The sequence below is a fragment of the Delphinapterus leucas genome, chromosome 14 (genome assembly GCF_059928025.1).
Source record: "Delphinapterus leucas isolate spDelLeu-1000000601 "Yukka" chromosome 14, BTC_Dleu_Yukka2, whole genome shotgun sequence".
In the NCBI taxonomy this organism is placed as follows: Eukaryota; Metazoa; Chordata; class Mammalia; order Artiodactyla; family Monodontidae; genus Delphinapterus; species Delphinapterus leucas.
In genome coordinates this window covers 38,263,321-38,276,917 of record NC_143142.1, presented here as the reverse complement: position 1 = coordinate 38,276,917, position 13,597 = coordinate 38,263,321, and the positions used below count along the sequence as shown (strand labels likewise).

General features: G+C 35.3%; 1 protein-coding gene across 14 annotated transcripts in view; it reads left to right on the top strand.

Moving 5' to 3' along the window:
• ESCO1 (establishment of sister chromatid cohesion N-acetyltransferase 1) overlaps positions 1–13,597 on the top strand; it is a 93,395-nt gene that overhangs the window by 58,070 nt on the left and 21,728 nt on the right. For 11 of the 14 annotated variants that reach the window (XR_016387598.1, XR_016387600.1, XR_016387599.1 and 8 more), the window contains 3 exons: positions 2,795–2,884; positions 5,412–5,555; positions 8,193–8,380. Coding sequence is in view for 8 of the 14 variants with exons in the window: in XM_089894975.1 (XP_089751101.1) it covers positions 2,795–2,884; positions 5,412–5,555; positions 8,193–8,380 (422 nt within the window). In the remaining 6 variants the exon portion in view is untranslated. Of the gene's footprint in view, positions 1–2,118; positions 2,243–2,794; positions 2,885–5,411; positions 5,556–8,192; positions 8,381–13,597 lie in introns of those variants that run through there. The other 3 variants (XR_016387602.1, XR_016387601.1, XM_089894976.1) reach the window with 3 other exon arrangements.

Genomic DNA, 13,597 nt, shown 5'->3' with positions numbered 1-13,597 from the left:
TTCATGGGTATTTCCATTCAACCTTTTATGAAAGTGATTAGTATGAACATATATAACTTGAACGCACAGATTTAAATGTTTGGTTGATGAATTTCAACAATTGTATACATCAATATATTCACCACCCAATGTATTTTGTTTTTAATTGTAATCTTTTTCAAATGGAAAAAGAGGAAAAACCCCTTCCATTCTTTAGGCTCTGAAGTCTAGAGTAACTACAGTGGGGTTGGGGCAAAAAAAAAAATAATTGATTGCTATCAGCAGTGTAAAGCGTTCTGCTTTTCAGTAGCCAGATGGGTGAATTAAGAATATTTGGGGTTTGGAAAATACCACTTGCTAGCAGAGGGATATGTGTAACATGTTAGAGCTGAAGGTGAAAGGTGTAAATGCACTGCATTGAAATTTATATCTTTGCAAAAAAAAGCTGTGGCTATTTGGTTCTTCCTCTGAATTGCATTTACCTTTCCCAAAACCTCCACCTCTGTCTCAGTTTCAAGTAGCAGACACATTTCATCTCATCTAAGTATTCTAAAGATAGGAGGATCATGTGGTTATTGACTCCAGGAAAGAGTTAACTGCAGTTGAAGCATATAAATGTCTTTATTATCTTATTTGACAGATATTAGCCAACTTGGTTCTTTCATCTTTGCCTTGTCCAAGATTTGAATTTATTGTCGTATTTAACTTTGGGGACTTTTTAATTGTGTTTTCTTAAAGTAGTACATGGATTTTAGTTTGATACCATTAGGAAGGTAGAGTGGAAGTTACTAGGAGTTACTGAGTGGCTGCTCTCTGTGAGGTATCATCTCTTAAATGCAGTGCTCTAAACTCCTAAGTAATGTATGTGATGACAGCTATTTTGTCCATAGCCTAGGTCAGGAAACAGAATGAGAGTTCCAGTGATTTGCCCAAGACCATATAGCTAGTAACTACCAAGAAATGGGATTTAAACCCTGAACTTTTATTCCAGAACTCTTAAAAAGTTTTCACTTAAATATGCTGTCTTCATAAACATTAGAAACCTAAGCAGTAATAACTCTGCCCGTTGCAATTCCTGCTGCTTATACATGTACATGAAAAAACAATCATACTTAAAACATTTTTAAAAATTGTATCAAATCCAACTGTGATAACATTTCCTGCGTGAACATGCAAGTCTCAACTTGTATCAAGAGAAAGTTTTTGTACTAAAAAGTCAGTAAAGCAAAATACTTTATCTAGTGCCTACGGTGCAATATAATGATGTTAGACCAGTATTGTTATTTTTAAAGACAGTAGGAAAATAGCTTATCAAATTATCTTTAGGTAATTCAGTTCAGGACGTATGACTTTGTTATAAGTTGGGGTTACTTAAATTCTAGCTTTTCATTGAATTTGTCGTTTAGTTTTTAAAATGAAAAGTCTCCATTTTCATTTTATGTGAAATAGATTTATTTTGAAAACTTTTCCCAAAAATAACATAGTAATGTAAATTTGTTTTTAAAGAGGGTGATATCTTTTATTCCTTGTAAAAGCATTTTACCTATATTCAAATCTGGATATGATTCAGATTTTCGTTTCTAGTTTGAAAAAAATGACTTCTGTGACTATTGTTTCTGCTCCTTTTTTCTTTTCAAATCTTGGGAATGCATTACCATCATAATTATAGTCTGAATTTTACTTTACCTTTGGGTGCTCTATTTTTTAAACAAATTCTGATTTTAAATACTTTAATCCAAATTGTGATTTATACCAAGTTTATTTCTAGACTTTTTGTCCCCAGCTAAGATCCTGCCCTCTCCCAAAAAGACCATTCTGGATTATTTAAGAAAATCAACCTCCTTTCAGACTTGCCATAGTATTTTAAAAAATATAGTTGCCTTTTTCTTGGTTTCATTGAGCTTTAATATTCTCAAACAAATCTCAGAAAGAAGATGCTGGTTTTCTTTAATAGAAGTACATATTGCTTCTTGAAAGGCATTTTTATTTAAAGTTGGTTGGGTAAGACAAATGGAACAACTAGTTAAGCTCATTCCTTCTGTACTTATTTTTAACTTCAAAGCTCCTAGTTTTAACCTCTGGTTCAGTCCCATCTTACTAGATTTAAGTGGCTTTTGTTTTGTTTTTTTTTTCATGCAGGTTCTGCTCATTAATCACCACGAGTGTGGATCTGAAGAAGAGTTTATTACCTCTCTTTTTTTGAGTATGTTTAACTTCAGATACACACAACGTAGCCTCTCCTTCCCTATTAGATTCTTAGAAGGTAGTTATATTTTTATAGTATCCTTCTTGTGACTTTGATAGTTGTGATCAATAAGAATAAAAACTATTCCTTACATATTGGGCTACTGCATGCAAATCAGTTCATTTAAAACCTCCTGGAGGTCTTTGGCATGCCAGACATAAAACCATGAGTGTTTGTTTGTGGAGGTAACGATGTTCCAAAGAAATTTAAGACTTTAATTCTCTTATCAAGAAACTGGGTGAGTTATCCTTTAGGTTCTGGGAATCACTGACCTTAAGGGGCTTGCTTTTGGTGTGTGATTTTTTAAATTAATTTAAAATGGGAAATGATAAATTAGAAATGCTATTGTGGTATTAGATCTCTGAATGAATAGTAGAGAGAAATTAGCTTGTATTATACCTATTATACAAATTACCTGATTTATCATGTCTTATTAAATATTAACGAGCATATACTTTTCCATGTCTGTAATTTTTAGACACATTGATATATTTTTCTTATTGTACGTGAATATGATGTATGAAATGTGATAAATGAAATTAATTCTTCTTTTTATATATATATGTCTAGGGTTGGAAAAAAGAAAGAATTCTAGCTGAATATCCTGATGGCAGGATAATAATGGTTCTTCCTGAAGACCCAAAGTATGCCCTGAAAAAGGTAAATTTCCAGTGAAATTTCACACAGAATGAATAGTATAATTTTGCAGCTAATTTTAAGAGTATAACATATTGCTGGCAGAACACATTTAAAAACCAATTCTGAAAACAAGAAATAAGCATTTAGTCACAACCCAACTGAAAAATTATGCTTTAACTTTGTAGTGTATCTAGCATAAGTGAAATGAATTTTTAGTGGATTGATTGATTACTGTCTCATATTACCAGTAATTTGAGTGATGGTATGAAGGCATAGTAATGAATAATGCCACATAAATTATTTCAAGAATCAAAATTAAAATAAAAATCTGAATCATAATTTGTAAAATTAAAATTAATAAATGTCATTTTATTCTGAGTAAATTTCTAAATAAAAGCTTATTGCAGAAGGGGATCTAGTAGTAGGTCATAGTTATCCTTAAGTTAAACATGAAGTAATCATAATGTTAAGGTAGAAAATAAGATATATTTTGACTTACAAATGTAATGGAGAAAACTTAAAATCCTCTGTGAGCCAGATTTTAGTCCAATTTAGGGTTCAGAGAAATGAACCAGAGAGATAATGAAGTCTGGAACCATTTTATTATATAGAGTACCCTAAATGTCAGGAGACCATAGGACAAACTTATTTTTAATGAATATATTAATTACATTTTCAAATAATATACTTAAAATGTTTTTCCTCCAGATGCTTTTTCAGAAGTACCTCATAATGTAAAGCAATGGGTCTGATTGTTTATCTGAAAAACTTAATTAAACTAGAGTGTTTTCAACATATCTAGAAACACAAGGAAAGCAGTTTATTTACTTTTCTCAGGTTAATAGTTGGACCTCTTTAAATTTAGGAATACTTCACCTGAAAGGGAGGTTGAAGAAAAACACTTTGAACCTGTTATTTGAAAATATAGCTAACATTCCACTTACAGATCCTTGAACAACGGTTGGGGGAGGCAGTGTTAATCTACATATAATTCGGTGTGCTAGGTTCCTCTGTATCTTCGGATTCAACCAACCACGGACCATGTAGTACTGAAGTATTTACTATTGAAAAATATCCATGTAAAAGTGGACCCGTCCTGTTCAAACCTGTGTTGTTCAAGGATCATTTGTATAAGTTTATCCTGTGGTTCCTGACTTTTCGGGTACCCTGAATATATAACTGAACAATCCCCGTTACTCAAATAAGCTCCCATGTTACCACTGCTGAACAGTGTAGACAGTAGTATTTAGAATGGCTCATAAACCTGTCTTGTATTTGAAACATTGATCCTTGCACAGAAACAAATACTTGTTGAATTAATGTTGGATTAGTAACTGACTAAATGAAAATTAAATTATGGAATTTTTGGAATTCCAACTGTTATCATTTGGAAATGCACAGTGGGTACTTTGCTTTACTGCATGTGGCGTCCGTACATTTCTTACCAAGACTCCACAGGAAATTCTAATTTCCTCATTTTTTTCATTTCTCAGGACAGACTCTTAGTAACCTACAATTCAGTATGTTACTGGTTGGTAACCCATAATAGGTTAAAAATTAAAATCTAAGGAATTGTGAGTCATTTGCCTTTAGTAACTGAGTCAGGTATTGTATTGTGGGGTATTGTTCTAGGATTAGGAGGACTTGAGTTTTCATCACTGAATAAGGGATGTATTACATGGTGTTCTGCATGTCAGAGGTGTGAGTACTTAACCCTCTTAGGTGTTATTTGCATTTTAAACTTAGTGTCACAAATGAATGTTTATTGGACTGAATATTTGCAGATTATTTTTTAACTGGGGAAGGAACTAATGTTTGGGTGCCTACAAAAATCTTGACTTTGAGAACCTATAAAAGTTTGAGCTTACCGTATTTGACCTTGACCACAATTCTAGGAGGTAACAGAAAGAAGCAGTCCGATGCCATATTAACATTATAGGTTCAAATCCCAGAAATCCCAGCTCTTTGGTTCTAGGTGTCCCATGTCTGACATGGGAAAGTTACTTTTGAATTTTATTTCTTCTATATGCAAAAGAAACTGTAAGCCTCTAAGAGGTGTTGGATTTAAATGAGATAATATTGATAAAGTGCTTTGCATAATGTCTGGCCTATAAATGGTTGATAAGGAGTAAACATTTATGTCTGTCCTCTGTGTTCACCTGCATTTTACTGATGAGAGTATTCATTAAGCCTTGCGAAGAAGAAAAGTGTGGCTTGCCTGGCGAAGATTCCAGTGAAGTTCTCTCCAGTACTCAAACCCATGATCCTTCTAATGGGAAGTCTTTGTTCTTATTACCTATTGTAGGAGCTCTCACTCCTGTTGTTCCCAGACTGCTGGGCTTGACATTACTCTCCATTCTTTCCTCCTTTTGCAAATTGGTCCACAGGGCTTGAAAAACATTTATTGGTCAGGACAGTCATTCAGAAGCACTCTTCAGAGGATATCCTGCTTGGAATAATATACTCAATTTATTGAACTGAAATAGTATATTTTTACATATATAAAATGCTTTTGTTATTAAAAAAAATATTGTTCTTTATTTGGCAGGTTGACGAGATTAGAGAGATGGTTGATAATGACTTAGGTTTCCAGCAGGCTCCACTAATGTGCTATTCCAGAACAAAAACACTTCTCTTTATTTCTAATGACAAAAAAGTAGTTGGTTGCCTAATTGCAGAACATATCCAATGGGTAAGTGATTTTTAAAGAGTGGTCGTATGTAGTATGGTGTTTAAAGAGTTACAGGAATAACATAATCCTGGTAAATTTTTCAGCGTTTTATGTAAGGAAGAGTATGAATGCAAGAATTCCTGTGTGTAATTCTTTACTACAGTGGAGTTGTATCTTGCATGGGAATTAGTTTCTCAAGTCAGTATAAAGTATAAGAGAAAAATTCTGTAACTCAAAAGTACTATTAAATTTTGTTCGGGAAGTTTCCTTGTTGGCTGCTAACGTAATGTCTGTCTCAGTCCCTTCAGTGCTGGAATAAATCAAGGGTTGGCAAATTACAGCCTGAAGGCAAAATCCAACCTGTTTTTTATAAAGTTTTATTGTAGCACAGCCATGCCCATTTGCTTACATATTGTCTGTGGCTGCTTTCACACTACAAAGACTGAGTTGAATAGTTGCAACAGAGGCCAGGTATGCTGCAAAGCCTAAAATACTTATTGCCTGGCCCTTTATGAAAAGTTGCGCACTCCTGCAGTGGATCACCACTTCTTTGGTTGAGCTCTAGATGAGGACTTGGCTTGATTTAAGAGCCAAATTGTGCAAAAAAAACAAACAATAGTATCTTTTAGTTGCCTGCAAGTGGATGCTTCATCATAAAATTTTCTAATAAAGTACAAAGTCAAAACAAATCTGCGTGAGTTAATTTCCATATGTTAAGCTACATTAAAAAAATTCAGCCTGAAATTGTGTAGTTTATGAATCTTGCTGTTTGTAATTACAGATTTGATTTAAATAAATAGCTGACAAAGTAGTTTGGAGATACAAATTAGATATAAAATGACTAACTCATAGAAGCTTGCCATACTGTAATTGAGTTAATTTTTGCATAGTACAAATTGTGTGGGTTTATTTTTTCATTGCAGTGGATTTATTCTTTGCTTTATCATTTATCCACTTGATAGGTCTTGATTGTCCCACTTTTAAGAGATATCAACAATGTCATGCTTGATTTTCCTGAATGCCAAAGTGCTTTCAGTGTGTATTGAATAACTGTTGTGTGTTTAAGGATTGTCCTTAGCAACTCACCCCCCTTAATTTCACTCCAACTAGCATGATTTATTACTCCTGAGGAGGGTTAATAGTAAGATACCGACTTGAGGGAAGTATCAGTTTTTAGACAAAATTGATGATTGAAACAAATGAAGTTAATTAGATGAGGGAAATTAAATATTTGAAGTCAGATTTGCACAGAGTGACAAAGATATTTGCAAATTTTATGATAGAGCATTCTTACATCTGTTTGGCAAATGACTAAGCATTAAAAGAAATTGCAGACATCTGTCTTGTTTTTGACTGTTTCTTACAGTGTTTTGTATTTGGTGGTTGTTGTTCACAATGAATGTTCTTCAGTAAACCCTTGTAGTTTTCTGGGTTTTTTTTTTTTTTGGCTGTGCTGCGTGGCTTATGGGAGCTCAGGTCCCTGACCAGGGATTGAATCGGCCATGGCAGTGAAAGCGCTGAGTCCTAACCACTAGACTATCAGGGAACTCCCCACCCTTGTGTTTTTTAAATTTTTATTCTACCTAGTTCCAAAAATGACTTGTAGCAGTGTTTAGATTAGAACATAGTTGTGTAATATTTGCTTGTTTGTTCTTTGTTAACTCTCAGTTGTGTTGTCTGATTGTTTTAACTTGTGTACCACGTCCCATCAGAAGGCTAGCCATGTCCCTTTTTGGCCACTAGACTGGCAGAAGAGATGTTATGTTTTCTTAGAGTTTTTTTTTTTTTTTTAAGAGGTAAGAGTATAGGGAAAGGACCTTTTTAACTCTTGATTCCTCTGCCATCCCTCATCCTAGTTCCTGCACAGCTGTGAACCCTAGAACTATGGCAGCAGGCCCGGAAACAGTTGTGACTGCCAAGTTCTTAACATGTCCTTTTGCTGGTCCTAGGATATGGGAGGTAGAGAAAATTAGCATTCAGTTCCTATTATGTGCCAGCTGTGATGGCAGGCTGCTTTGTATATATTTCCTTATTTAATCTCAGCAGTTCTCTGAAGGAGGTGGTGGAGAGTTCCAATTTATTGGTAAGGAACCCAGAGCATAATTAAGTAACTTTATCTCATGGTCACGTAACTAGCGAGTTAGAACAGAATGTAGATCCAGGTCTGTTTATTTCCTAAAATGAGGGTGAAAGCGTAAGTGGTTCCCATAGTTTGTTAAGAAGCCAGACAGGGGCTTCCCTGGTGGCGCAGTGGTTGAGAGTCCGCCTGCTGATGCAGGGGACACGGGTTCATGCCCCGGTCCGGGAAGATCCCACATGCCGCGGAGTGGCTGGGCCCGTGAGCCATGGCCGCTGAGCCTGCGAGTCCGGAGCCTGTGGTCCACAACGGGAGAGGCCACGGCAGTGAGAGGCCCGTGTACTGCAAAAAAAAAAAAAAAAAAAGCAGCCAGACAAAAGTAGTGACCTCCTCACTAAAGTCAGTACTAGACAGTTGCTTAACAATATTCCCACTTTAAAATTCCCGCCCCTCCAACAATGTCTTTGTGTATAATGGGGTCACTTTGCCGTGCAGCAGAGACTGGCACAACATTGTAAATCAACTCTGCTCCAATATAAATAAATAAAGTTTAAAATTTCCCCCTATTTTGCTACATATAGGGCTACAGAGTTATAGAAGAAAAACTTCCAGTTATCAGGTCAGAAGAAGAAAAAGTCAGATTTGAAAGGCAAAAAGCCTGGTGCTGCTCAACATTGCCAGAGCCTGCAATCTGTGGGATCAGCCGCATATGGGTGTTCAGCATGATGCGTCGGAAGAAAATTGCTTCTCGCATGATTGAATGCCTAAGGTAACTTAAATGTAATTCTTCAAGTCATTTTCAGTAGTTCAGGATTTAAGCAGTTTTATATAAAGAATGGCATTTAGGGGCTTCCCTGGTGGCGCAGTGGTTGGGAGTCCGCCAGCCAATGCAGGGGACATGGGTTCGTGCCCCGGTCCGGGAAGATCCCACAGGCCGCGGAGCGGTTGAGCCCGTGAGCCATGGCCGCTGGGCCTGCGCGTCCGGAGCCTGTGCTCCGCAATGGGAGAGGCCACAGTAGTGAGAGGCCCGCATACCGCAAAAAAAAAAAAAAAGAATGGCCTTTAGTTAATCTTAAATGTGTAACCTTTATTTATATTAATTTAAAATCTGCATAAGATTGTCAGTATGTTGGATCTGTGAGTGCTTTTTATGTGAAGTTAACCTGAGGGGGAAGAAAGCACTATGGGTTAAGTATTATTAAACCATTTTAACTTTTTTTAATTTGCATCTATGATATCAGGCCAAAATAACCCACTTATTTCAAATTGCGTTCAATATTAGAGAATCTTAAAGATAACCAAAGAAGTATGGGAAATTTCTTGGGAGTTTAGCTTTTGGGAAAATTTGTCATAATTTAAGAATAGTATTTGTAAATAATCTAAATCTCTTAATAGTTTTTCTTCTTGCTTTTATTGCTTGATTTTTAATCAAAGGTATAGAGGAAAAGATTCAGAAAATTACATGTTTTTTGCTCTTTAAAGCATCTTTGCTAAAGGATTAATAAAAGAGGTTTAAATTAATCATGCAAATGAGGTTTTTTAGGTTGGTCTCTTGTGTCTGTTTATTCATAGAATACCTGTCTACTACTACTTATAGGTATAGCTTTCAAAATAATCCATTATTGTTATAAGTGAGTTCCTAAGACTCTTAAGTCTCTTAGAGCCTAACTGTGTTTCAGGTCTCTCTCCCTTATTTTTGTTTTATCAATGAGTAGTGATCCAGAAGGGCTTAGATCTACCTACCCTTCTCTTGACAAGAGGCAGGTCTATTTTTAGCTCTTTCCGAACTAAACCTGGAAAATGCAGCTGATTAAATAATTGTCCTAAATGAGGGTATTGTCCCTCCTTTAAATCTTGTAAAACTTAGGTCTTGTCAAAACCATAAGATGGTTCTAGTTTATAAAAACATAAAACATTGTAGTCATTGTGTTTGTTCTGTGTGATACTGAGATTGCCACTCTAAGCTTCCTGTTAAAACCATAGAGGTTTCTAACTTTTTTCATTTATTGTTTCTTTATGTACCCATCTCACCTTGTTACGATTACAATATGAAAATTCTACTAATAGTCTATATCCTAGCAAAATTTAAAACATTTAAAAATAACAGCTTTATTGAGATATAATTACATATCACAAAATTTATCTTGTTTTTAATTAACCATTTTTTCTTCCAGTTTTATTGAATTATGATTGACATACGACACTGTATAAGTTTAAGGTATACAACAAATGATTTGACTTACATACATCATGACATGATTATCACAATAAGTGCAGTGAACATCCATCATCTCATATAGATACAAAATTAAAGAAATAGAAAAATTTTTTTCCTTGTGATGAGAACTCTTAGGATTTACTCTCTTAACAACTTTCATATATAACACACAGCAGTGCTAATTATGTTTATCATATTATACATTACATCCCTAGTACTTATTTATCTTATAACGGGAAGTTTATACCTTTTGACTGCCTTCATTGAATACCCCCTCTCCCCAAATCCCCACCTCTCGTAACCATAAATCTGATCTCTTTTTGAGTTTGTTTATTTGAAGTATAATTGACCTACAACACTATGTTAGTTCCTGTTATACAACATTGTTTCCGTATTTTTATACATTTCAAAATGGTCACCACAATAAGTCTAGATACAGATATGTCACCATACAAAGATATTACGTAGTTATTGACTATATTCTCCATACTGTGCGTTTCATACCATTGACTTATTTATTTTACAACTGGAAGTTTGTGCCTCTTAATCTCCTGCACCTATTTCTCCCTCCGCCCCCCCCCCCGCCACCCTCCCCTTCCCTCTGGCAACCACCTATTTGTTCTGTGTATCTATAATTATGTTTCTGTTTTGTTATGTTTATTTGTTTTGCATCTTAGATTCCATGTATAAGTGAAATCATACAGCATTTTTCTTTCTTTAACTTATTTCACCCTCTAGGTCCATCCGTGTTGTTGTAAATGGCAAGATTTCATTCTTTTTTGTGGCTGAGTAATATTCCGTTGTGTGTGTGTTTGTGTCTGTGTGTATGTCTCTGGTTGTGTGTATACACACAGCATCTCCTTTATCCACTTATCTATTGATGGACATTTAGGTTGCTTTCATATCTTGTCTGTTGTAAATAATGCTACAGTGAACACAGAGGTGCATATATTTTTTCTAATGTGTATTTTTTTCCTTTGGGTAAGTACTCAGGGGTGGAATTTATATGGTCATATATGGGTCATATATGGCAGTTCTATTTTTAACTTTTTTGAGGACTCTCCATACTGTTTTCCATAGTGGCTGCACCGGTTTACATTTCTACCAACTGTCCATGAGGGTTCCCTTTTCTCCACATCCTCACCAAGACTTGATATTTGTTGTCATTTTGATAATAGCCATTTTGACAGGTGTTGTGAGGTGATAATACCTCATTGTGGTTTTGATTTGCATTTCCCTGATGATTAGTGATGTTGGACATCTTTCCATGTGCCTGTTGGCCCTCTTTTTGTCTTCCTTGGGAAAATGCCTTTGCAGATTCTCTGCCCATGTTTTAATCAGGTTTTTTTTTTTTTGATGTTGAGTTGTATGAGTTCTCTGTATATTTTGGGTATTAACTCCTTACTGGATATATCATTTGCAAATATCCTCTCCCATTCAGTAGGTGGCCTTTTTGGTCATCTTTTTAAAGTGACACTTCACTGGGTTTTAGTATATTTAGAAGGCTGTGTAACCATCACCACTGTCTAATTCTAAGACATTAACTTCAGTCTCCCCAAAACCTGATACCCAATTTCCCCATTTCCTTCTCCTGCAGCTTCTGGCAACCAATAATCTACTTTTGTCTCAATAGATTTGCCTATTCTGAACTGTAATTTTTTTTAATGTTTATTTATTTATTTAGCTGCATCGGGTCTTTGTTGTGGCATGTGGGATCTTCATTGCAGCATGTGGGATTTTTCTTTGTGGCGCATGTTGTGGCATGCAGGCTCTTCGCTGTGGCATGGGCTTCTCTCTAGTTGTGGCGTGTGGGTTTTCTCTTCTCTCATTGTGGCACACGCTCCAGAGTGCGTGGCATGCAGGCTCTCTTATTGAGGAGCGCGAGCTCAGTAGTTGTGGCGTGCGGGCTTTGTTGCCCCACAACGTGTGGGATCTTAGTTCCCTGACCAGGGATCGAACCCACATCCCCTGCATTGGCAGGCGGACCCTTAACCATTGTGCCACCAGGGAAGGCTGTGTATTTTTATTTCTCTTGGTAAATAGAGAAATACTCGCGTATGTATATTTCTTTTGGTACATACGTAGGAGAATTGGGCCATATGGTAACCATATAACATTTTGAGGATCTGCTGAACTATTTTGCAAAGTGGCTGCACTGTTTTACAACTCCACGAGCAATGTTACAAGGGTTCTAATTTCTCCTCATTCTCACCAGCACTTGTTATTATCTGTCTTTTTAGCCATCCTAGTGGGTATGAAGTGGTATTTCATTGTGGTTTTTGATTTACATTTCCCTAATAGGTAATGATGTTTGTTGGCCATTTATATATATCTTCAGAGAAATGCCTATTCAATCAATCCTATGTCCATTTTTAAATTGGTTCATTTGTCTTTCTCTTCTTGAGTTGTAATAGTTCTTTATATATTCTGGAGATGAGTCCCTTATCAGATATATGATATGCAAATATTTTCTACCATTTTATGATTGTCCTTTCATCTTAGTATTCTTTGAAGCACAGAAGTTTTTAATTTTGAACTCCAAATTATATATCTTTTTTCCTTGTCACATATCTAAGAAACAATATCCTCATCCAAGGCCACAAAGATTTAGGCCTGTATTTTCTTTCAAGAGTTTATAATTTTAGTTCTTATATTTAGGTCTTTGATCCATTTTAAGTAAATTTTTGTGTATGATGTGAGGTAGGATCCAACTTCATTCTTTTCAATGTGGATATCCAATTGTTCCAGCACCATTTATTAAAGAGACTTTTCTTTCCCATTGAATGGTCTTGCCACCTTTGTCAAAAATGATTGATCATAAATGTGAGGGTTTGTGTCTGGACCTCAGTTCTATTCCATTGGTCTCTTGTGCTGGCAGCCCACTGTCTGGAATACTGTAGATTTGTTGTAAGTTTTGAAATAAGGAAATGTAAGTTCTATAAATTTGTTCTTTTTAAAGATTCTTTTCACTATTCAGTGTCTCTTGCATTTTCATATGAATTTTAGGACCAGCTTGTTAATTTTTGCAGAGAAGCCCAGTATAGATCAATTTGGAGAGTAATGCCGTTTTAGCAATATTAAGTCTTCTGATTCATAAACATGGGATGTCTTTCTGTTTACTTAAGTAGCCTTTAATTTCTTTCCACAACGCTCTATAGTTATCATTTTTTAGGTCTTGCATGTCTCTAAATTTAATCCTAAGTATTTACTCTTTCAGTGTTATTGCAAATGGACTTGTTTTCTAAATTTCATTTTGAATTGTTCATTGCAAGTGTATAGAAATACAATTAATTGTTTAATATCGATCTTATGTCCTACAAACTTGCTGAACTCATTCTTTATTAGATCTAATAGTTATTTTGTGAATTCCAGAGGATTTTTGTATATAAAAGATCATGTCATCTGTAAAAAGGGATAATTTTACTTCTTCCTTTCCAACGTGGTTGCTTCTTCTTTTGCTTGTCTAATTTTCCTGTTTTAATAGAAGAGGTGTGAGCAGACGTAGCCTCATTACCCTGTTCCTGATCTCTGAGGAACAGTTTTCATTCTTTTTTTTTTCCATTAACTTTGATGCCTTTTGATGCTCTTTATCAGGTTGAGGAAGTTCCTTCTATTTAGAGTTGTTGAAGTATTTTTATCGTGAAAAGGTGTTGGGTAAATGTTTTTAAAACTATGATTGCTTTTTATAAGACGATTATTTTTAAGTTTCTAGAATATACAGCATTACCTAAAAAGTCTTTATTCAAATTTTATTTGACAGGTTTTTCC